Genomic DNA, 26,809 nt, shown 5'->3' on the forward strand with positions numbered 1-26,809 from the left:
CTCTGGGTTAACGGCTTCGGACGCTGGGAGGTACATTTAGTGTGACGCTAGTAACGCACCAGTTAAAGCACAAGGACTTCTACTTTTTTCTTTTTTCTTGTACGGTATGTTTGAACAGTTTGTTTAGATGTTTGTTTTGATTATTATTGGATTTAATAATATTATTATAATAATAAAAAAAATCATCATGTCTTTAAACATTTTGACAATAAAATTTGATGACGTCCCAATGAAACGGAAAATAAGTCCGTACGCAGGATTACTATACTTCTATCTATCTTAGTATAGATTAATTAGACGGTCGACGGGTCGATAGAAATATAATAACTTTATACGATTTAAGGCGGCCGTCGTTGGTAAATATTGAGTAAATTTAGAAGTATTCCCAGGAAATGTGTATCTCTTTAAATTATACTATAATTATCCTTCGAAGCAAGCGATTACCACTATTAACAGTGACGGAATGAAAGCTCTTTTTGAATCAGATGTCATAATTTCATTGAACATACATTTTTTTAATATATTGTTAAACAAAACACCAAGAAAACGGAGTTGATATGATTAATACGGTTATTTTTACCTTTAGCACATACAGGACTTTTCGCTAAAACATCATAGAGCATTGTAACCCCATCGAGACAGCGTGACGTCAAAGCTGCAGGTTCGAGCGGCTGGTCAACCGGCGGCGCTCCCGGCGGCGCTGCGGCCTTGCGTATCTGGGTCACGGGACAATTGGCACAGTTGGGACTCTATCGGTTTCTAGGGATGGCTATTGTTGAACGTAAAAGATTTTTTCTTTTCTGCTTTACTAGCAGGTTTTAAAGCCATGGTTTAAATGTATGTTATGCTCGTGTGTAGAGGATTTGGTGTATCCACAACACTGGTTTGATGCGAATTGGCACACTTCACGTATCTTTGTCAATATAAAAAAAAACATCAAAATCCTTTACGTTTTTCTCAAATTATGTATATGAAGGAAAAGATATACAATTTTTCTATACAAAATTATATTATACCTCTTTCAATTCATCTGTGTGAATTTAGAAAATACTAGGACGGATTTGGTTAATGTCGATCTGTAAAAATATAAAAAATATGGTTTAAATTTTTTATGCCAAACTCTTGTCGTTGTTTTAATTTCCTTTGATATTCGGTATGTGGAGTCAACATATTAAGAAACTAATAAATAGTTTTAGGTTTATTTTCATGAAATATTTCATATGCACTTCAAAATTAGTTTAAAATTTCGAACAGTGTCAAATAGTCTATTTAAAAGTTCAAGTTAAGGTATAGGAAAGTTAATTTAATAGAAGCCCAACTCCAAAAAGCAGACCAGTCTAAAAGCTAGACTTTAGTTGAGAATTTCATGAAGTTTCACAGTTATATAAACTTCGTTCTTATATAAAATTGGCTCACTCTATCTTTTGGTTGTTACGTAAAAGGTCTTTGATAAAATACCAAAACCATTTCACGAAATATATTTGAACCACATATTATTCTCTGTTTTGTGTTCGAAAAAAATCCGTACCATTTCTGGTATCAAGAAAGAATAATACACAAATGCTGAAATAAAATAGAAGGTACTTCGACTGCGGCGGGACCACCGTCGACGTAAGGCAAACAGACCTACTTCCTATCTTCATGAGTAACGACGCATTTAGCAACGCATCGGCTTTAACTACTAGGTCATGCAATTTGATTTAAGTTGCAGGTAGATTTTATATTGATTAGAGATTAGATACTAATTATATTAAGTAATTTGCCACATTGCATCTGTGAATCGTACGAGTATTAAGTGAGTGAAATTTATGTTATAACATTATTTTTTCAAAAACTTCTCCCATAAATCATCTCAAATTTTTATGTGAGACAATATATTATTATAACTATACATATATTAATATTTATTAAGAGTATACTATTTTAAACTTTTACCAAAAAATTGGTGTTCTAAACTTCCTGAGCATTTTCTCCAGGCGGTTGCCAGTTGCTGACCGCACGTTCAGGATACGATCACGATCAGCTACGCATAAAGATTTACTTCGACGAAATCTACTGTTCTGATCGAACGTTGTCATGTAAATGGAATGGAATTACTTCTTTATATAAACGGTAGAATTTCTGCCTAGTAATAGCAGGTGTTAAGCGCTGCTGTGTTCTAGTTTAAAGAGGTACTTAATACTTTTCTGTAGCATTCCAGCTTAGTCTTCGGGGGTAGCGCAGCACCTGTGGCTGAACACTGTTGGGTATCTGATCTTGTCTGAGGTTGATTGCAGCCGACTGTGGGCTGGACAGGTACTTAACACCAGGTGAACTACATATTAGGTGATTTAAAGCCGCTGTGTTCTGGTACGAAGAGTATGGTAATATCTAAGGAGACCATTACGTGTTACTATTTCCGCCTTACCGATTTCAGGATTATTAACTAGGTCAAATCAGTTGCACATCAGTAGTGACCTCAAATATGACAATCTGTATACTACACAAACATATGCTGCTTAAAATAAATATACATAAGCTTCAACATATTAATCGCACCGATGGAAAATGCATGCCCAATTGTTTTACGGCCTTTGTAATCGTTTTCAGTCATTTTATGCTCGGTTCATAAATAAAATTTGCTCGAACTGAACGCGCTGTATACCAACCAGAAATAATAAAACAAAAGTCCTATTAAAAACTATAAAATTCTAGTTCCCACTATTCAGTGTTTGTGAAAACATTTCACGGTTGACACATTTTCCACATAGTTTTCAGTATACAAAACACTAGTATCTGCACTTTGCTCCGCCCGATTTCCAAAGGTATGTGTTATTAAATTCTTAATGTGTAGATCTTTACACATATTTGAATTAATTAATTTAAGTCCTTATGATTTACTTAATGTAAAAGCGTTCTAATTTAGTTACTACCTAATATGAAGTTCTTTTTTTCTCTATGGAGACTCTCTATAATCAACTATAATCAATTAGTATACAGATCACTTCTAATCCAAAGAACATGATAGAGCATGTCTAAAATATCAAATATACTACCACTGAAAACTCAACTAAAACGTGTCATATAATCTTCAAACCTGAAAACAGTAAAACGGTGCTGCCAGTACAGCCAAAAAGGGTTCTACTACCTCTTTAAGGTTTTCTTGACTTCATCCCAACCTCAAATACCACTTTACAAACAGTATCCACCGGTATCCATTCTCTAACGTAACATCTAACCTCTAATTACGAGGCTGTCCCGAAATCCGGGACAAGCCCCACTTTTTCGTTTCCCGGAGATAAATAGGCCACGCCCCCTCCCCGCTGTGACGTCACGCCGCATCACCCGCAGTGCACACTTCGCCTCTCCCCCCCCCCCCCCGCCCCGCCTGATACTGTCAAGTGTCAGATTGCTAACAGATAATCAAAACGTGAAGGCCGTGCCGGCGATTATGTGAATGCAATTACAAAACTTAAATCGGCTAACTTCTTCAAAACTTCTAATAACAAGCCTGAAATAGATGAATAATGATCTCTAGTTTAACCGATTTCTTAGAGGTCACAATGCTGAGTCAATATTAATTTTAACGCAATCCGAATTATTCAGAATTTTGACTGATGGCAAAAACTGATCTGTTTTAACGTAGATTAAAGAAAAGTAATGATTAACCGACATTAAACGGAAGGATTGAAATTCATTACAATTTGCACTCTAAGTAAGATAGAATTTAAAAACCTTTAAACAGCACCGACTGCCAATATGTGACACTAAAAGCTTGCAAAAAATAATGTATATTTCTGCATAAATTGGGAAAAATTGATTATCCTAGAGTACGCTTGAGGCGTACTAAGTACAGCTTACGAACACAGGTCTTTGTTACGAACATACTCACTCCTAACAAGAAAATGTACCCAGTTTTGAGAATTGAAATAGTTGCGTAAAAAAGTTTTGCCACGTCTCCGTGCTAAAATGTCCCTAAAATATTTGAAATAATTATTTATTAACTACGTAAATTACGCAGTATTAGTTATTTATTCGTAAATTCTCTAAAATGTTTTAAAAATTTCTCTAAAAATGTTTTAATTTGTCAAGAATTCAAAAAAAGAACTTACTAAAATATGCCGTTTGTGGCTTTATTTAATTTCAAGGCGGCGAAGTATCTTTACTAATCTATGGTTACGAACCCATAAGTTTGTTATCCGCCTCCAACGTACTAGAATGTATAAGTTTATATCAGTTTTAGTTTGACAAACTGTTTTGGCAAACAATTTGATATAGGTTTATTGAAGTTCATGTTAAATATTACTTCCAGCGCAGATTGTAAGACAGAATTGGAATAGTCGGACAGATCTACGCTAGACAATTCTCGTGCCAGAAATTCCGAAGGTACTCGCCATTATACTCACGAGTGATTTACAGCTCTAAGAATTTTGTTTTCTGTTCCATCATTATGATTTTAAACCAAAAAATAATTCTTCTAGGCGATCCACGCAAATTATAATTTATAATTAATGTACTCGTATTATTAGGTAATAATGAAAAAATAAATGTGACGCGAAATAAATTAAGTGTGAGTTAAAAGACAAGTTCTTATAACAATAAAGACAAATATTATATTTGACGCAAAAAATAGCATATTTATGAATTTGTTTGAGGTACCTAGGATACGATAAAATTAACTTATCTACTTACTAACAACGTTGTCTTTCAATTCATTGCTACATGCAACAACCTACTTAAATATACGAGATATATCTTTAAATTATCGATACGAACATAAAACATTAATGGAAGATAAATAATTAGCAGTCACATGCTCCAACTCAATCCGTATTAATGGAATAACAAAGTTAATTCCCCGATACGAGGGTGGTTTGATTTCTCGTCTCGACACTCGCTCTGTTGTTCTACATTTTGCCTTTGTACTGGCTGCCAAGCGGCGGCTTAGTGCGGCTAATGCCTTGCTCAAATAAGGCGAGGAATCTTGGCATACATGTTGGAGTGATTTAGCGCTGTTTAACGTGAGAATCGATATTAAAACGTGTCAGTGCTGTAATACTACAATGATTCTGAGTTGACTAAATGTATTTTTTTGGCGTTAAATATCCATATATTTAACGCCACGCCATCGTGGCTTAAATAATTGACTACTGTTGTCCTTTGGGTTTGATTACTGAGATTTGATCTTCAAATGAATACGAAGTTTAATCACATATAATTTATAGTTAAATATATATATAAGCAATAAGATACATTTTAACATTCGAAATACAGTTTGTAGAGATATGGAAAAGCTACCAGGTTGCTGGCGGAAAGCTTGTAAAATATGTTTTAAAGGAAAATAATTTTCATTAAATGGTTTAATTAGAAGTGAGAACTGCACTCGTACGATTTAATGCCCGGTAGGTCATTACGTGAAGTACTTAACTACTTAGTGGCTCTCATAAAATTAATGTCTTAATGACTTTAAAATAATATATTTTAAACGTAATAGGTTTAGTTATGTACTTCTAGCGTAATATGTTACATCCTAGTTAACTCTTACTGTAAACTAGTATCTTACTGCCACTTAAGGACGCAGGAAGTGTGTATCCTCCTTTTTAGCTCCTCCGCAAGGTCTGTCTGTAATATATTGGCAACAATTAGGGTTAACTACTCACACATATCTTGCTCCTAACGGTAATCCGTGAAGAACCGACTGCGTTTCATACTCATGCATGTCGTATTTATAGACATTATTTATGTTTAACCAACGCCTTCGAAATAAACTTAAACTCTTATAGGAGATTCTTCATATTTTAATAAAATTGATACACATTTCAAAATTAATAAATATAGATCAAAAAATTAAAAAACACGCTTTTATGATAAAATCAACTAAAAAGTAGAAAATAATTTTCAATCTAGGAATCAATTAAGGAACAGTATATTGTATAAAAGCTAATAAAAATTATAATAATAATGTTAAAAAGGGTACATTTTCTTTAATTTTTCCTTCTATAACCAATATTAAACTGATTCTTAGCTACAATGTGTATGAATACAGTGACAATACTATCAAAAATGTCTCTCAACTATCTTAGTCAGTCCTGAAATAAAGTGTCCACAGAGTAAAGTACCTACATTTTTTATTCACGTGTAATTCTGTCTAAAGTGGGACTCTACCACGGCTCCGACGCTTTACATTTCTCTTCGCCTTTTTGTACTTTTACGCTGCAATGCTAGAGAAAACGAATACCAATTACCAGCCTTTTTCGGTAATGTATATCCTTAATAACTTACTATTATTTTAGTACAACATAATAAATTCCTTGCTCTATTTCTTTATTTTATTTTAAACGTATCCCGATGGTTTCTACATAGCTCACCATAAACGTTATAAATAGAAGGATTCATAAATTAAGTATAAGAAAATCCACTACTTTTCAAAACGCTTACATATTACAAAGTAGTTAAATGAAAAAGTAATTGACATTTAAGAAAAGCAAGCATTATCGTTACATTTTAGAAGTTTTTGTTCATTATCGACAATAAAGGTATAATATTTAATTTATGCAATTAATTCATTTTATGCCATACATTTTAGCGACATCAACAAGATTACGCTCAGGCTAGACTCGTTTACGTGAAGTCCTGCTTAAGGTAAACCCTCTTAACGTGGGTTGGAGCTAACCGCAAAGTTTGCAAAGATCAGTGAAATCTACTAATCCGCACTAGGTCACTCAATCAGCGTGGTGGACTATGACTTAAAGTCTTCTTATTCTAAAACAACCCAACCCAATGGTCGCAAAAAATAACCGTTCATGGTGATAGGCATCCGCGGTGCCGTGCTCGTAATATGATTTAACGGCAAATACATTTCAGTAAATTCATTCCATCGTGCTTCATCCCAGTTTGACTGACAGTCAGTCGCCGTATACGTCCGATCAGCGTCGATCATTGCGTCGCGTATAAGAGGATATAACAATTATGATGTACCTGCTCCAAATTGGGAGCCGCCTCGGAAGCGAGCCGATCGATAGCTCGTTGGTTGTCTCGCTCGCTCTCCAAGAGCATTTCCTGTACTGGGACGTGCGTCGAGCCCGTGACGTCCCAAATTACGATTTCGGGACTCCTGTTTTATACGGTTTTCGCGTTGTATTTGTACAGAACAATGCAGTGTCGTTATTGTACTAACCTAAAGTCTCTGAAAAGGTTTTCAATTTCAATTTGGTTAAGTAAACCTTAAGAAAGATTCACATTTAAACTTTGCAGAGGACGAGTGGACCTGGGCAGATGTTGTATTGCCACAAAAATAGGTCTTCACTATCTGGTCCAAGAGTGTTCTACTGCAACACTTATGTTACCCACGAACAGAAATTACATTTTTGGCATATTGGCATAAAACTTCGGCAATAACTTTCTAAAATTTCATAGCAATCAGATTGCTGCAATTCATAAAGGATAAACGGACAAATATATTTGATTTTCATTTAGATTTTCCTTACGTAGAACCTTGTCAGGGTTATCTCAGATTAGTTTTCAAACCGTATTACATCTAAACCTTTAACTTGTGTACAACGTGTACTCTGGTGATTGAAAACCCTGGCGCATGTAATTTAAAACCTAAGTAGAGTCACGTGTAACCTCGACCTGCTCTGATAAAAAGTAATATGATGTCGCGTAAATGCAAATACGTTACATTTTATTTACTGTATATGATAACATGATGTCTTGCTGGTATGTCATAAATGATATTGGGTTAATTTCTGACGTTCTGAGCCTGGATTATTCTCTTAATGCACACACGCAAAAAATAGAAGTTGTAACTCAAAAAAACCTCATTCTAAGAGGAGATCCGTGTCCAGTACAGTACTTTGATTATTTTCAATAAATCATTATACTAAGAGTACCGTCATCGTAATCTACGGAGAATTCTTGTAAACGGCAATCAATTAACTAACCAGCGGCTTTCGACAGGAGTGGCAAACGGCTCGCCCGCGACAACTTGATCGACAGTTATCGAGTGGCCGCGAAACACGAACTATTCGAAGAATCAATGCCAAGTGCAACTTTCAATGTAACGATGCCGCGCCTCGGGAGTTTGTGTACAAACACGAACGAGTGCACATTAACGGCACTATTAATATATTTATCGCTATTACTGCTATGCATTTGGTTTTGAAGGGACGGAACGGATTGTCGTAATGTAAAGTAGTAATATGAGCGATAAGAGAGGAACGCAGAATGCAGATATTGGAATTAAATAAATAGAAAATATTTGGCTATTATTTTTTTCTATGTGTATCTCTTTGCTTCGTAAAGCACGTTATGCTTATTTATTATTGGATGGCAGTATTTAAGGCTTATCTCATGGACTGTTTCAAATATTCGACATGGATTGGTCATTAACTTGTACTACTTCGCGTTAGAACAGCGATTCCTCTCCTAATTGTGGGAGTAGAGCCACAGTCAAGTGATACAAACGTTCTATCTGGACCAAATAACATAAACACTGAGTTTGATCGAAAAACCACTCGTATTATCATGTTTCATTAAAAGTTTCCAATCGCATGCACTTCTCTGCAGATTGCCACTTACACAACTTTCAATTGGCAATTTATTTCTTATTAGGAACCGATAGCCTCCGTCCGCTGCTAACTAAAAGTTAAATACTTTACACGGAAGTTAACGAAGACAAGGTTTTTAATAACCACGAACTCAGAGAGTAATTTTATTCAATTTGCGACAATTTCATCGAACAGTGTTTAACTTTAATAATGTGAAATTTATTGGTTAAACTAAGGAATCATTTTTATTATTAAGTTAAGATTAAAACTACTTCGCAACACATCCGCTACAAATATGTATGATGGTATATATTTTAAACCATGCAGTATGTAACACCCTCCCTCCCTCAAAGGATGCATGCAGATGCAAAAATTAAAAATATACACCACCATACATACCACCACGTGGTGGTGGTGGTGGTAGTTTTAATCTTAACTTAATAGCATGGATTTCCGCAAGGTAACGCCTGATACAATTAACTATCATTTTTATTCCCTAAAACTAGTAACGTATTGATGACCTGTATATACCGGACCGGTTAATATATATGATCGATGATGGACATAGCTTGTAAACCATTAATATAACGTCCGTCAAAATATAAATTGTTCTAGGTAAATAATTAATGTGGTTTAATATTATTCCGTTCTAGTATACGAAAACTTTTATAAAATATCGCAGACTAGTACAATCTCGGAACAAATAACTTAGGCACTTAGAAACAGGATGACGCAATATTTCGCACAATGTAATAAAAATGTACAGGAAATATTGCAATAGTTTTCTCTGGGCACCGGCAATGGAAAGTTTTAATTATTTTATGTTGGTTAAAAATTGAATTCAGCGGCGAGCGTGGGCGATGTTGCGCTGCACCAAAAGTTTTGTGTCAACACCACCTTCGTTAGCGCTAGTAATATTAACGGCTGAGTTGGGTCTGTAACTCGAAAATTTGGTTACATGCGAATGCATTTTTCTGAGACTTTTTTTATTTCACAAGGCGCTCTTTTTGATGACATTAAATTTTGTAATATTCTGAGAGTGATTTGAAGTTTCACAGTCTGTCTAATATTAACTTAAAATGTATTTCTAAAAATATTATTTAAAAGTCACTATATTCTATAGTCACTACGAGTTCACAGTGGGTATCAAAAAAATGCTGCAACAATGACACAGATCAGACAGATTAAACTCTGCACTGTGCAAGAGAAAGTCAACAACCCTTAAAATTAAAATCTTTCGAACCCTCTCAGTTTCCTTTTAATTGGTGTCTAGTAAAAATAAATAGAGACTTGTTACAATATTTGTAATTTGTGTGTATTTGTGTTGACGACCCGCGTGGCGGAGCGGTCACCATGCCGGTCTGACGCGCAGAGGGTCCCGGGTTCGATCCCCGGCCAGACAGATTTCTAAATGATGAATTTAGATTTCTGTTTCTGGGTCTGGGTGTCTGTGTATTTGTCTCTGTGTGTGTCCATAGCACCCACGATACAGGGAATCCTAGTGTGGGGCTGTGAGTGTAGAAAGCGTTTTAAGTTTTTTTTAATGTAATTTATATAAGTGTGCTATGTTGGCGAACCTTGAATAAATAAATAAATAAATACAAGTAGCTCACATAAACCAGAAAATATTACATACTCGTATCTTAAAGCTACTTCCCCTACAACCACGTTGTCCTCGCCGCTCGTACGCCAAAGGGAAATAAAAAGTATGCAGGCCCTGACCCTACCTTGAAACCGAGTGGAAATGTATAGAAAATACCGGTACATTTATATAAGTACCTAGTTGCATAACTAAAATTCGGTGCCAAGACCAATCTATATATTTTTATGGCATTTAATGCAGATAGACACACAATCATCATCATTGGTATTGTTAATGTATAAATTATGGCAATGTTCCGACTGACATCATCACCCAGCGGAAGCCACTGGTGATGATGGTGACACTGGTGATACAAATAGTGGTAGAAAAATATGTAAGTAATTTTATGCGTAACTTAATACTATTGTTCTTCATTATGAAACAGGCATTCTAGCTTCTTGAGCTCCATCATTATGGTAATTTATGTAAAAATATTTACCTTAGGTATACTTTGGATATAGTTCTTAATTATAACATAAAGTCCACGTAAACAAAGGCGTAGGCGGAAGCTACAATATTATCAAGACTGTGAACAAAGCTTCATCAAGTATAATGGACCATAACAGTTGGACTGCTCCGGGCTAATTTACGTAAGAAGCTTGTACCGCTGAAACAAGACAGATATTTTAGGTCCCAAGCTGGTGCTGTGCCGTCCTACTGATTCCTGTTAGTTCCGTATCTAAAGTGAAATGCAAATCGGAATGCATATGTAATTACTACCACGCTACTAATGGATATCTTATCGTCATTCGGTCTCATGAACTCACTAACTGACCACTTGTCATATCCTGAGTTCTAAAATATTTTTGAAAGACGTTGAAAATCTATTGTTTACTTGTATACACTGTTCCGTATTGCGGTGCCATTGTAACGCCAGCAAATATTATTTGGAAATACAACTTATACTTGAAATTACAAAATACAACGAATATTTTATTTTATTTTTTATTTTTTATTCTTATTTTATTTTTTAAGAAATTATCATGTAAGTGAATGTATATTCTTATGGGAATAAAGATATCTCAAACCTCATATAGATTTGGGATATCCTTATAACATACATGGAAGAAGACGATATATTGCTTCACTATAATCGCAGTAAAACATATTATTCGAATCATTAAAGTTATTTATATTTGGTAATAAATATACATGTTGAATAATTTACAGTATAATTCCATGCGACTATGTGACAGGTATTACCCAAAAGTATGAAAAATGAAGCGTGTTTCATATTTTCCAAAGTTAATTTTTTTCAGTGCATATTGTTTTTATTACATTATGGAATCCTATATAAAACATTAAGTTTTGAATATCTGATATTTTTAAAATTTCGCACTAACTTTTTTCTCAAGTATTTTGTCTATTTACACCTTTAGTGGAATCCACTTTACTGTCTGTCCTGACAATTTTATGGACGTCAGGGGATCTTGTTAATAGTTCTACTTCTCGATACATTACACTACGGTGGTGACATGAAGGCTTTAATCCTGATGAATGGGGTAAAGTGTAAAACTTTATTGCATTTCTTTCCGAGGGAGCCGTGACCGTGTCGGCTTTAATGTAAGTGTGTCACGTGATGTTTTACGCGGTTTACTGAGTAATAACAATAATAGGGTTCTTAATTCCTATGTTTAATTTCAGAGCAAGTAATAAGAATTCATACTATTAATATTGCTATTGCTAATAAATATATGTGACTTTTAAAACTATGTCCAACACGTGGTATTTTTTCCCCATTTTATTAGGTACAACATAGCCAAACTTCGATTCGAAGAAATGAACTCTGCAATATTTAATACTTATTTAATAATCTTTTAAATAACTAAACTAGAATTAGAAAAAAGAATAACTTTGTTAAGGCGATTATTAGTTTTTAATTATTCCATTTAAATAATTTAAATTCTTAGATATCTGACAATTTCACTACTACGAGTCTACGAGATTTGCGTAGGTATTTTCGTAGCAGTAAAATAAATACCTCGCTCGTAGCAACTGTAGCAATGAATGCTACGAAACAGTCATTCAAGGAATTGGAATTCGAAAAATAAATACGTATAATAATGAATATTACGAACGAGGTCTACTAAAATATAGTTTATGTACTTTGGTTCGGGCACTATCGGAGAGCAGGTCGTACATTTTTATCGCTAAAAAAATATTCGAAGTGAAAAACTGGAATCATTGAATTATTAAGAACACATATATAGTTTCATAACCACTGCGTCAGTACGACGTTGGCAATATCAATACGCGGGTTTCAGAATTACCGTAGTGCAGAGATATGGCGATGTAGCCATGTCGATTGCAACTATAAGAGGATTTAGGCCACTGACTTCCAAACTTTGGCACGTTTTGAACTGGTTTGGGCTCGAAAGCCACTTGGCGATAGCACTCGTAAAATTGATTATTTATGACTTTGACTGACTGAATTTCAAACTTATTGTACTTATTTTTATAGTAATATCGCGGTGAGTTCCAGTCTTAAAGAAGTTTTTTAAAACGATTCAAAAATAATATATTACCTTTATGTATACAATACGTAATATATCAGCGCCATATAAAAATGCAATTTTTCACATACCTAAAAAGATTATTACTCTGTAAGGTTTTGCAATAAAACAGGAACAATTGATATAATAATATGTTTATTTCATGTTTTTTTCATAGATTACAATATTACATTATATTTATAAGACTCACGTATTATTTTGATAACATACATTTCCAAAGCATTGACATTAATTGCAATTTCTGTACATTTGATGCGCTTTAGTAATTGTATACAGGTTGAGCAGCACTGGTCTCGTAAATGTGTTTGGATTCCTATCACCGGATTATCATTTGTCAACAGTGTAGTACAAACAATTGGAACGATTGCGCCTCGCAACCAAGCGATGCACTAACAGGATTACCAGACAACTGTCTGTCATGGAGCCCTATTACGAAACGGTATTACCATGCGGACAATGTATTACTGTGTTACAAAACTGAACTTGACTTTGGTTACCGGTAGAATGGTATGTAGTATGAATGTTAGATAACGGATGCTTTACTTATTTAAAATAATTTATTTTGTGACTCTACATTTTAATGAAAATTTTGATACGCGTATGGATTTGTATTATATCGTGTATGCAAAAATGTATTTTAATATAATTTTTGTAAGTTGTATGAGGAATTATATTGTTTTGTCACTTATAGTTTATCGAAATGCGATGCGAAAGAAAATATTTGAATATATCTACTTAGTTGTTCGGCTTAGTGCAGTTAATGTCCTCTGCTGGCAAGTGCACAACCTACTGTTTCACTTTTAGAGCCACGTGACGTGTCCATTCATTTATTTCATAGAAGGCGGCGGGAAGGTTCTTTAAGTAGTTTCAGTGCGGTTCGTGCGGCCAGCACACGCGGTGCCGGACATGTGCACCCACGGGCCGGTTGAAGGTCGTTAACTTTTTATCAGATCGAACAATTTGACTCGCGAGCTGCATTTACAAGCGCGCCTTCTTTTCTTTCGGATTAGTGCTGGCTCGGCACTCACGCTGCGGCGTGCCGATGCATCACACCGAGTCTGCGTTGCAGTCGCCCGCCGGCTGCAGGCTGCATGCCTCGCACAGCCTCGAATATTCACCCGCCCCCGGTGTGATGTGAACGCTAGCGAAAATTGTGCCGTCGGAGGTCGTGGGGAGTGTGATGTAACGATTTTATTGTAACTTATTCGTTTTGATTCCCTCTGCTTGTTTAGCGATTGTGCCCATGTTTACATAGCGAGCTTCGCCGTAGCAATAGATCATCACGACGCACGGCGCTTTGCTTATATATGAGTGACAAATGTCACCATTCATTAAGTATTCCCGCACCCTGTCGAGAGCAAAAGTATATCAGCCATTACCAAGCGGGGTTTCGAGGTTCGCTATGTTTAAAGCTCACGGGAAAGTGAATTAAACACCCAGAAATACGAATAAGGGCAAGGAAAGCGAACGCTTCGTTAGGAGGTTGGCGTCTTGCAAGGCGTCGGTTCCGGCGTCGTGCGGCGTGCGGCGCGCGTCGTGCGTCGTGCGGCACGCGTCGGACGCGGGACGCGCGGGGCGGCCCGTTCCGCGGTGCAGTGGTTGGCGCGCGGTGTCGATACGCGTGCGGCGCGCGCGGGCCGCGGGCGGGCGGGAGAACGCACGCGCGCCCACGCCAGTCCACCGCCGACACGCCACGGCGACGCACGCTCCCGCTCGAATTTCGTCCGCGACGACCACGCGACTATCCGCGAGATCATGACTCGTCACACTCGGTGAGGCGCCGCCGCACGCGCCCCGCTCGCTTACGTAACTCCGTACGCCGGTCTCGGTCAGCTCGTCCGGAAGTTTAATTTTCGCGTTATCTGCAAATATTAAGAAAGAATCGGCGAGCATCGGAAAAGGCGCGCACGAACGGGAGTTCGAGTCCGGCGGGCGTGCCGCAGTGTCCGCGATGCGACCGCCGCGCCGCGCGCTCTGAGCCCATTATGCGCGGCACGGACGCGCGGGAGGGCGGCGAGCGGGCGTAGCGGCCGCGGCCGACCGCAGCACGCGAGCGCGGCATGGCGCACGAGTAAGGTGGCGGCGGCCGCGCGCGCCACCAGCCGGCCGGGGGGCGCCGCGAGCCAGCCGGCCTCTCCGCCGAGTCCTCGCTCCCGCACCGAACGCGCTCCGACCCGATGACACATTGACGTTGAGCAGCCACCATTGCTCGCATAGAGTTGGTCGAGAAATGGGGGCTGACGCCTGTCCTCAGGCCGAGGCAGGAATGCCCCCGGGCCCAAGAGCAAGGCGAAGACCAAAGGTAGGTACCGACGTAGCTCATAAGCGAACGACGACGAACCCGGGGACGGCCGGAAGGTGCGGTCTGCGGCCAGGACGTGGCTTGCGTCACGCTGGTGGCGATGGTCGGCGAGCGGCCGCCGGCACACGCCGCACAGCGCGCCCGCGGAACGTCCGCTGCACGCGCTTTGCTCCACTTCGGCACATATGTATATCGACGTTATTATGGAATATTTCGACATGTGTTGGTGAGTGCTCCGAGGCGGCCGCTACTAACGCCGACTAACCGCTTGCGGAGCGACACGCAGTCCGGTGAGTGTCGCCTTGGGTCATCTTTTCGAGTCGACCTACTTTCCATCATTACAATGTTACAGCGTTATTTATTAGCGTATGTGAAATTCGATGTGTGAACTGTCCATCGAGAACAACGTTTCACCATCGCCTCTCGTCTTATTAGACATCTGCTGGCTATTGATTTATCTTCCATGTTTTATTCCATTATTTTAAAAGGACGTCTATTGAATTTGTAGCAGCCGAATTCGAAGCTATGAGAATATCGATGATTAAGGTGGTAAAAATGTTATATACGCGACGTAGCGGCGTGCTGGGCGCGCGTTGAGAATATTACGTTCGGATGACTCTCGGTTCACATCAATAAAATTACATGACTCGATGCGCGTACTTTAATCGTGTAAAATAAATAACTCATGGGATATAGCTTCCTGAGTGCGTACATCTATAAAATACTCGAGATGTTATAAAACCTTATTACTTTGTATTACAGGAGGTAAATATAAAATGTATTACGTATCAGAACAACATTATCTAACGTCGCTTGAAATTTGTAAGTGTTTTTCCATTTTCCAAGTTTATGCAAGACATCTACCCACCCACCAGCCGTCAAAAGTCCATTGCTGAACATAATTATGCCTCCCCTAAAGGCTGGAAATTGCCATAGTCACCACACTTGGCTTTGCGTGTTTACAGGCGCCGCTGCCTATCTCCTGAATTAAGTACCGTTGTCCGCTACGACATTCACGGGAAGGAGTGACACTTTAGTATGATGTAATTGTAAAATGTGACTGCCTCTTTTCCCTTCATATTTATTATAAATAATCCGAATATTTAATAAAGAAAGGCAATGCATATTTTACGTAAAATTATTACTGAAAAAGATCATTTACCAAGCTTACGTAGAATGTCATAATTCGATAAAAGTATTATCACTACTACAATTGTCTAATCAAAATCATGTCAGTAAAATAGTAGTTTCGTGACAAAAATATATTTTTTACAAATACTTTTTAACCCCAAAAATATTAACCATTTACGAAATAAAAAGAAATATGCACGAAAATGTACCATCCTCCGTGATTAACGGGAAGGCTGGTGCGCGAGCTTTAGACCGCAAAAGCAAAAACCTGCAATGCGTGACACCTTGCGTAAAAGTTCTACGAGATAGAGGCTGTACGCACCGCTTACAATAATTTATTTAGTAAATTGTGCTGTATACCTACCTACCTACTCATTTATACAAAGAGGTGAAAATTATAAAATATTGGCAAAATTACACGTGTCACATAGATTCGGACCATGATGCTGGAAACGAGAGAGGTCCAAATTATCCAGTAAAGATGAACAAAACACAACTTAACTACTCAATTACAATACTATTATTTTTACCCATTTCTCTTAGAAAGAGGCTTGAAAATACAAGATACATAGAAAATATTTTTTTCAGAAGAAAAACCTAAACAAAGTACAATAAGCAAGTTAATTACAACCGGTTCTCTTAAAGCTACGATAACGCAGTCAAAGGTTTTATTCAAAACCCCTTCGCAGCGCAACTACAGAAGGAGAGCGGGTAATTGTATTTGCTCTGCCATCTTCACAAAGAGAATTGTTTGTTATTTTGCATTCCGTACCACGATTGTACTTTCGAGCGGTGGGTACGAATACAAGTAATTTTGAACACCGACAAATAAAATCAAAGGAACGAATTTAAAATACATAATAATGTAAAAACTGAATAATGCATTAAATAAATTATTAAACATATTATTTTAGAAATTAAAGTATTACACGTGTAAGCAATCAACCTAATGGTAACAGGTCACTACCGCCCGGACATTTGTAACAGCGTCCCAACTGAGATGCTATTTAATCCTGAGAAGTAAATGCCTTGCCACGCCCGTCCGAACACAACGGCGCTTAACTGCCATTAGAGGCAGGAGTCGATAGTCGGTGGAGGTAAAGTTGTTCATTTTAGTTCAACTACAATAAAAACTTTACCTCCACCGATTAGATACTCTAGAAGTAGGTATTCTGTTCTAGAAGCAGAAAAAATATGTAGTAACAATTTCAAATCAAATTCCCCGAGCGCATATTAATTCCGTTACTATGAAAGTTACATAATCACAGCCCAAGTCTATTTCAGATAATTATATAATCCAGTTTTTATTTATGAAACCTAATTCTCTTTTGCAGAAAATCATAATATTTAAATCATACCGTTTTAAATTACGATCCACATATTCTGTACAGTTTGCAAATTCCATATATACCATTTATTTGATTACGTACTTATACTACGATCATTGCAATATCATATGCATATAAAGTCCCACCAGTGAACACTGCGGCGTTCAGCGAAAATCTAGTGGATAAAATCAAGTTTTGTTATAATTGTGTAATTAGCGAATCAGGAAGATTTGGGCGTGATCTGGTCGTTACTTAAGTTACGTTTATATTACTTTTATGAAATATTGGAGATTTCTAATGGCATCCTCTGGTACTGTCCGTTTTATATGAAGGAACCATGAAAGCCTTACCGACAGCCTGCGTCGCTTCTACGCATGAGTCTTACACATTTTTTTCGGAAATTTCACACTGTTTTAAAATTACTTTTTATTTCAAATATATTTTCCATAAATGGTACATTATAATCTAATGTTTTATTACTAAAAGGGCCGGTTTACTAAAAGTTTGAAATATGTATTATTTAATAAAGTCCAATTATTAGAACAAAGAACATAAAATATAACCTTAGATATTCATTACGGTAATGCAATTTGTCGGTCAGCGGGGTACGAGCTAGATCCTCTGAATGCATAATTGAATGCGCTTACAGCAAAAGTCGCAACAAAGTCGAGATAAGCCCAGTTATATAACACCGCCCTACTTGCATATCATTACCCGCCTTATCATCTTGCTAAGAAAATAGGGAAATTCATTTTTAATAGAAGCATTTTTATGTAATTGAAGTAGGAAATGAGTGCATGCTCATTTCGCCTCACGTGACATTTAAGTGGTAACTGTCGCTCTTCACGTAGAAACTAAACCGAACTAGAATAATATCATGTAACTAGTGTGGTTAGACCAGGAAAATACCTTCTCCTATTTCTAACGTAAAGTAGTTCTGTGTTTTAGTGGAAGATGCCACTATCTATCTCATATGCGTCCACACGCAGGCTGGCTTACATATGAGACGCTTATGTAATCGACTTCTGGTACCATAACGGGGATGCAAGTTTGCTAATTGCATCGCTGTGATAGTAAACATAAAACATCGTTTCACAAATAATTTTATTTCAATATTTTTTGTAACTGTTTTACCTATCGACCGAGAAAAGAATCTCTATCGGATAGGTTCTAAAAAGTAAAAATAATGACAATGATCATACACATTGCAATTTGCCATAATTTAACTGACACAACGCGTAATCGACTCAAAGCGTTTGTAAAGTGTTCAAATCCGCTCACATATAATTAGAATCATCGTGGAATGTCCAGGAAATCCGGTTGATCTCGTTGGAACATGTGGGCGGGCTGCGGATCCCGGGCTTATAGGCTCACAAGGCCTCCAAACCTGTCGGGCTTAACTCCATAATTTATGGCTCCGATATAAATGATATATGCACGTTATATGTGGATTCGCACGCGTTATTGCCACGGGTTTTAAAGAATTATCTAAAATTCGTCACCGTCTGTTAGCTCTATAGAATACGTGCTTGGATTAGCTGGTTTTTCAGTACTGGCTATGATAGCAGGGCTGGATCTTTAATAAAATAAGGATATTTACGAACGATACAATATTATCGGTAAAGTATCCGAGTCGGCGATTTTTTTTTTACAGTATTTGCTATAATTTTGTATGTCGAGTTGAACGTACTTAAAGTAATTTCTAAACAAATTATTACTAACTAACGCTGGGGCAGAACATCGTTATAAATTTTTTAAACATATTTCTAATTTTCGGAAAATGTATTTTATCACCCTATTACAAATACTTTAAAATATAAAATATACAATTACTACTCGTACGTTATATAGAATTTGCATAGAGTTAAATTATTTGCATAGATATATACTAAGGAGGAATCACTATGCTACGCCACGCTATGCGATGCTACGAGCCTACGTTAGCCTACTTAAGTGAAGTTCTCTGATAGCTCCCTCGTATATATTGTTTAACTTCTGCATAATTGTGTGACGCAGTGTTAGAGGTTAATGATTAACATCGATCTATACTAGAAGATGTCATATAGGATACGTACGCATAGTTGAGTTGACACCGAATTTATTTATTTATTTAATTATTACAAAATCCACAGCTCTTAATATCATACAAATACATTTCTTATATAGTATTTCTTACAACCAATTACGGATTTACATTTTTTTAATATGAACTTATAAAACACAACCGTCACTAAAAACGCTAAACGAGTACAGCCTATTTCTAGCGGGAAGCAATGTTAGCATTTACGACGATCTTAGTCCAAAGTGCGAAGCAGCTATGATCAGCGTGTGGGCAACTGCTGTTCTATGTGGCCTAGGTTATAGACGCCCATGGGCAGCAATTAGTACTTAACATTTTATGAACAAATGCTTGTTTACTACTAACATTTTATAAACAAATCTTCCGTATATAATGTTTATAATCTTACTTCTCGGTCTATTGCTCCCTGGACCTACATTTCACAAACAGAATGAATAAAACTTCATTAAGGGCAGAATCCGCAAGCTACCCGTCAGCCGCATAGGTTTTTATTCACACGACTTATATTTATTCGTGGCTAATCTAAGTCAACCTACTTATGGTGACATATACCTACTACATACTGCTTACTTACCGCTTAACTTAGATGTTCATTAACCCAGTTCCATAAGTTGACGTGACCATTCGTTTGTTACATAACTTTATTTATTATAATTCAGTGGCTAAGGGGATGTTAACTTCTGAAGGTATCTGACCTCATAATACTCCCTTATGATGACAGTAAAATTTAGTTTTAATGTTACACGGCAATACTTATGTGTAGCGAACCAACATAAAAAGGTCTCAGGGATAGTCACGCATTACTACAAATTTATTTAACAATCTATATACTTGGAATAACATAGCTGCAATATTAACGAATAAAGTTGCATAATTACGTTAATTTCGACCAACATACATATGTATATGGATATACCATATACATATGTATGTTGGTGTTAATGTTCCTGTTATTTTAGTTTAATCGCTAAATGGTTTAAATAATAAAGCAATATGATCTATTGAACTTCCTTATTAGTGAACGTCATCCGGATAGCATTAAATACATTTACAGGTAGCTTAGATATAGATATGTCTAATGACATCAGATGATACCAAGTAAATGTACCTACAAATGATTAGATAAACGAATAGACCTCTATTTAACCTTAAAAACCATTATGAGGCTTACAAATGTTGTCGGTCCTGATATCTTATCCCTGTAGTTCCGGGATCCGAATAGGGCTACGGTATCCCCTGCCTGTCGTAAGAGGCGACTAAACGGGGGGTTTCTGGGTTGCGGGCGGCAAGAGTGGGAGCTCTAACCGCCTGGCTAGCGACCCCGGGAAGAACGATGGTATGTGTGACCTCATACCGTCGTACGCTCCACACGGAGTGGCGAGTTTCATAAGCATCTGGGCGGAGCCAGACGGGGCCACGCGCCAAGAGGACTCCGGTTGCGTTCCTTTGGAGATCCCGGAGTCCTCTACGCAGCGCTGAGAACGGTCACCGGGAGGTTTTAGTGCGGTAAAAGTCCTCCATAACCCGTCGTCGCTCCCACGGCGTCGGGTACATTTTGAAGGTTTCCCCCCTCGTCAACAAAAAAAAAATGGTCCTGATATCTGGTAAACAAATCAGTAGGTCATATAGAGAAGGTACCGTTGTGGTCTCCACGATTTAGAGACTGGCCCGCGATAAATTTTAGGGGGCAGCAAAATTTCATATCGCAATAATCGGAACACCTATTTTTGTACACAAACAGTCATTTCTGTAAAAACTGATAAGGTACAGTATTCATATTACATATTCGAAATCTATTTGATTATTTTATCTATGGAGATTGGAAACGGATTGTTCGGTCGGTTGCTTTTAATCGTATAATAAATTAATACATTTATGATTTGCTACTGCTGAATTAGATAGCAGTTGAGTAGACGCTTGATTGATCGTTGCTGGCACCGGTAGCGGACCCAATATGCGTCACCAGGTATTCCCTGCGCCAGATACAGCACCATCACTGTTTTTGTGTTCCACGCTATTCAATTGACTTCAGAAATATTTGACGAATTGTGGGGAATTACATATCTTATCACCTTAAAAGTCTTAAAAATATATAAAACTAGCTGACCCGGCAAACTTTGTACCGCCTCAAAATATAATTATCAAATATATTTCATATTAAATATAGCCTATGTTACTCGTAGATAATGTAGCTTTCGAATGGTGAAAGAATTTTTAAAATCGGTTCAGTAGTTTTTGAGTCCATTCATTACAATCAAACAAACAAACAAAGATTTCCTCTTTATAATATTAGTATAGATTTAATCTCTCCGTCACTTTATTTATAGATCCTAGTAGTGGATATGACGTATAAAGATTCCGCAAAGTAATTAAAAAATTAAGACATATTTAAAAGAACACAAATCCGACTACCATCAAGACTTTTGCTCTTGTATCAAACCTGACTACGAAATCCCACGCGAGAGGTAACTGAAACGTGTAACAGTAAAATTACTTTTCTCATTACACCGGCGTTATTTTTGTTTGTTTTCTCAAGACAACGTTTCTAGTGGAATCTATCAAAACGGCGTACGCAACATTCGTACTTAAGACAATGGAGTTACGTAACAGGTTGCTACAACGTATTGCACTCGATTGTACAGGAAACATTGTGGTGTACGCGCCGCTAAAATGTTTACAAAAAGTCGTCCGACGGTTACGATACGTCATTCAGTGGAATGGGATTTTGACGAAGTCATAAAACCGTACGCAATCGGTCGCTGCGACTGAATTCGAGTAATTCACACTCACTAAAACGTGATGAAAAGTTCCGTTCCCTCTTATCGGTCTAAAAATGATTTGGGTACTGTCCCAGCTACAACTACGACTTGAGTAGGTACGTATTTTGTCAACAGGGCTTAAGAAAAAAATCGGAGATTTATCTACGATGTTTAAAAACAGACGCAACGTAAATTGACAATCTAGACATTCGATATTCTACATACAAATAAATACGATTTAAATATTAATGTTTTTTGCGATTACATTTATATAATACGTACAAAATATGTAGTTTTTACCTTGTGAAAGCTAATAATACCCTAACCCAAGTAATATAATAGAGTCATTTAGAATAATTGCATACTCGTAACAATGACAAATACAATGTATGAATTATTCACCATAGAGTCCACTTAACTAACATAACTGATGCAACTTACTTATTGATCAACCCATTAGTACTATTGGTTGCAGTCTGACGAGCGTATTACGGGAATAGTGTATATAATATTAAACATTGTGGAGTTCTATTTCCTCGTACACATGGGAAATAATTAATTGTTCGTGTAACGCGATACCTTTGAAGTATGTGCTAGGGATTTCAACCATCGGATGGGTATCGGTATTAGGATCACTAGATCCCGTTCAATTTGAACAATGCTACTGATAGTTTACAATATAATTTGAATTATTTAGAAATATGACTGTACATATAAAATTAATCTATAAATGTAAATATTAATCTATAAATTGAATACGTTTTAGAGTATGACACGAATCTTCTTCACTAATGATCACTCTCCAACTAGTGGAAGTTGGCAATCAACTCTACATATTTCTTTTTCGTGCATAATTATGACTTCAGTAACATACTCTAAAAGATTTATATTATTTATTGTTATTATTATTAATTGTAAACCGATACCATGATAGATTGTGAATCATCCCGGGATTGTGGGATCCCGGTAGCAAAGCTTACATCACTAGTGTTACACTATTGAACCGCACATTTGTACGTACGAACGGTAAGTAAATATTCATGGATTACAAATGGCGCTCACGAGTTTAAAACGGCGGACTTTTAGAATTAAAAGCAGTAGCCACCATGGCGCGCCCGCGCGAGCAAATGGTGTACGAAATGGACTTCCGGGATCGGTTTAATGATTTGGGCATCGTCACCGTGTGCCGAAGGACTCCAAATCGAAGGTGCTGTAGGAACTAACCATCATCAAGCTATTAGTATAGAACTGCGTGTGACTGCTTTCAGATTGAGCACGATTTACTTATTTGCCTTGTACCAAGTGCGCGTTGGTTAAAGAACTTCTTAGCATTTACTCGTAACCACACCGCCTTACCTATTTACAACTGAAAAGTGTAGATAACTACAGAAGTGTAACGCCGCTTTTGTGAAAGGTGTAGGCAAAGAGACCCTCCATTTTGGTCCTCAGAAATATCAATACTCCTGTGATCCAAGTAGGACTTCTGATATATATTCGATGTATATTGATCTATCTTCTGGAATAGGTCACAAATGTATAAAATCGAAAGTGAACATTCCAAGATCTACTTTATATTTGCATCAATTTGTAGTGGAATCTTATCAAATCCAGTGAACTTAAAATGCTATATTTGCAAACAGCGAAAAATTATGTTCGAAATTTTACTACTTTCCTATAAATATTTTGGAGGTAAACACAAGAAGCCATATCGTTGTGTTTCAACTTTTCTTCTGTTTTATGTCTGTCTTTAGAGCAACACTGAGCTCTTCATCGGAACGATAAAGGCCCGGCGCGACCACTATGCTGTCAAAACGTGTGTCAGTTCTGTCAGTGACGGGCATAAAAACAAATCTAAATAGATACCGCGTTTCAACCATCTACCTACCATTTGAAACCAAGCGTGCCATGTTTATAACCAACTACGACCACGAGGGTGACCTATCTGATATAAATAATCGATTATCGATTATTTATATCAGATAGGTCAAATAGATAGATAGGTTACTCAGTAAACTCAGTCATTCGATCTAGTGAATCGATCACTGGTACTGTTCGAATAGTTATATTTAAAAAAATACAATAACAAACTGTGCACTTTTTTCTATAATAGTTTTGTTCTCCGTTTTCGCGAAATAATTTATTGGACGCAATGTAAGTATACTAAGTCGTCTACTTAGATGTTATGTAGGCGATCGATGCCGTATCGTGTCGTTATCTCCCAATGAAAAAGCACCCATTGATTGATGTCGAATACACAAGTACCCCGTGCAAGTTCAAAGGTTGCGTAATGACTCAACTCTTTAAGCGCTTAATAGCATGCCAAATTTTTAGATGATGAATGATCACGTTCTCGCAGATAAAAGCTGGCAAACGACGATGAACGGAAAAATAATTATAGTAACCAATAGAACGACCAATAAACAAAAGCTTAAAATCATTCGGTTTTCAAATTATGGTGCTGTTCCGCACTACACGAGGAATCGATGCTAAAGAATAAATGAAAGCAATAATAAAATTTATTTTTTTAAACTTAAAGTCCAGGAACCATCCAGCATTGTTCGCGGGTTCTATTCCTGCCAAGGGACCAATTTATTAATTAATTTATAGATTGAACAAATGGAATTTTAAATTAAACCTATTTGTAGATTTTTTCTTTTAAAGCGTAAATTCGCGGATAAAACGATACGAAAATATAAACATATTTCCACTGGTAATTAAAAAACAAAGTTAAACATAAAAACAGCTGCAGAATAAAATGAAAAAGCCAAAATGAGGACTCGGAACAGTTTAGATAAATTAACAAGACCACAACTGCGACGAGCAAACCGCACTGCGCTTCGGTTCACGAGTACTGTCTCATTATTTATTGACCGGGGCATATTAGACAATGTTTTAATTGTTGGTAAATTGTTCTTATCTTATTTAAATTACAGAATTGGTTCGAAGGCTTCTCTGAAAAAAAATCTGCATACGTTTAACCAAAACGCATGCGCTTAGAATTTTGCGGTGTATGTTTTATAACATTGGTTTGCCGTAAATGCAATGAATAAGGTATTTTTACTTTAAAATACTGATTTTTGATTTTTTATGAAAATAGGTATTAATATATGTTATCGTTTCGTATTTTTGGGCCTTTCTTGCACAGTTCATTGGAGCACAGTTATTAAGTAAGTAAACAAAATTGTAACAATATAGCCAATTAAGTCAAGAATTTTCTTACGACAAATGGGGATTGACCAATTAGTCGATCCGTAAAACAATTCCATGTCGCTCAAGTTTCAGCGGGAGTCGGGTTCTGGTGGCTTGTCAGATCCGAATTTAAACCTTAATTGGAGTGGTTCGAATAATTACGACTACTCAAAATTCGGAAATTGCAAGGAAAACCCGAACGTCTCTTCCGTCATAACTTGTCATTTGTTATTTGATCTCAACGTTTTACTTATATAATCTTAAATGATTCATTTATTCATTAATTAATGTTCGATCGTGACCATATCGTGACAAATTAAAGACCCTTAATAAGAGTTTGATACAGTCCGCTAGGGGCGCTGATTGGATATGTATGGGCGAATACGTAAACCAATACAAAAACAGTAATTTTTGTAAAAACGTAAAAGCTCACTAAGGGTACAGAGCGGACACAGTCAAGATTCTCATACAGCACTTTCATCCCGCTTCACGCAGATACCTCAGATCTCGGATTGATTAACGATTGACATTATTCCTGCATAACTTATTACCAATTTGTAATAAAACGTGGGTGAAACTTTTCATTTTTGGTCTATTACTACTATATAGTTGATTGTTTTTGGATGCGAATGGGTGTTCAACATTTTCCGTCCAAATCTCGTTAAGACAGCGTAGTCGTTTCATTTTGAGCTGGAACTGCTGACATGCCCGACATTTCTCTCTAAGTATGTTTAAATATGTATGTATATCCTTCTATTGTGAATGTTATTACAACCTAAAATTAAATATGACCCGATCAAGAAACACAAATTTATAACAAAATTAATAACTGTAATAAAACAGTATTATTCAATATCGTTCAAATGTCCTTGAACATATCAATGTTATTTCAATGACGGTTTTAATTAATTTAAACTTTGATCTTTGCCTCTGGCCCCGATAATAAGTCGATAATTGAACTGTTGTGGAATAATTAAAACGGATATCAGATTATTTAAACTGGGGAATCATCATTGTTTCTGCTTACTACGAAATACCAGTAACAAATAAATAGGTATTTTATCACGACGTTTAATAAAACAAATTTCAACCCATTTGGTTCAGAAGTTTCGGAGCAAATTGGCTGTAACAGACGGACGGACAGACGCACAAGTGATCCTATGAGGGTTCCGTTTTCGCACGGAACCCTAAAATGACTAACATAAAACATACATATGAATTTATTGTATTATCGAATGGAGACGTATAAATTTGGCCACAACTAACAACAAACGGTAACAATGAAATAACGAAGGAAAACTACGTATGACAACTTATGTGGTAAAGCGGTCACCACA

General features: G+C 36.9%; 2 protein-coding genes across 8 annotated transcripts in view; one reads left to right on the forward strand and one right to left on the reverse strand.

Annotated features, from left to right (window-relative positions):
- shaker (potassium voltage-gated channel protein Shaker) overlaps window positions 1-26,809 on the forward strand; it is a 133,934-nt gene that overhangs the window by 76,706 nt on the left and 30,419 nt on the right. Inside the window, exon 1 of one of the 7 annotated variants that reach the window (XM_073075262.1) lies at window positions 23,400-23,490. The exons of the other annotated variants lie outside the window; for them this stretch is intronic. Within the exon in view, the coding sequence (XP_072931363.1) occupies window positions 23,411-23,490 (80 nt within the window). The 5' untranslated portion in view covers window positions 23,400-23,410. Of the gene's footprint in view, window positions 1-23,399; window positions 23,491-26,809 lie in introns of those variants that run through there. 7 annotated transcript variants of the gene reach the window in all.
- Window positions 13,115-14,979, reverse strand: LOC140743738 (uncharacterized). The gene has a single exon (XM_073075266.1). The coding sequence runs from the start codon at window positions 14,896-14,898 to the stop codon at window positions 14,542-14,544; it is 357 nt and encodes a 118-aa protein (XP_072931367.1). The 5' UTR covers window positions 14,899-14,979; the 3' UTR covers window positions 13,115-14,541.

The sequence above is a fragment of the Epargyreus clarus genome, unplaced genomic scaffold (assembly GCF_041222505.1).
Source record: "Epargyreus clarus isolate Ecla_fem2 unplaced genomic scaffold, WU_Ecla_fem_2.2 ptg000007l, whole genome shotgun sequence".
NCBI lineage: Eukaryota > Metazoa > Arthropoda > Insecta > Lepidoptera > Hesperiidae > Epargyreus > Epargyreus clarus.

Bases quoted from the DNA above. Each gene is read 5' to 3' on its own strand.
- LOC140743738 (XM_073075266.1), bottom strand. From the start codon at position 14,898: ATGCGAGCAATGGTGGCTGCTCAACGTCAATGTGTCATCGGGTCGGAG.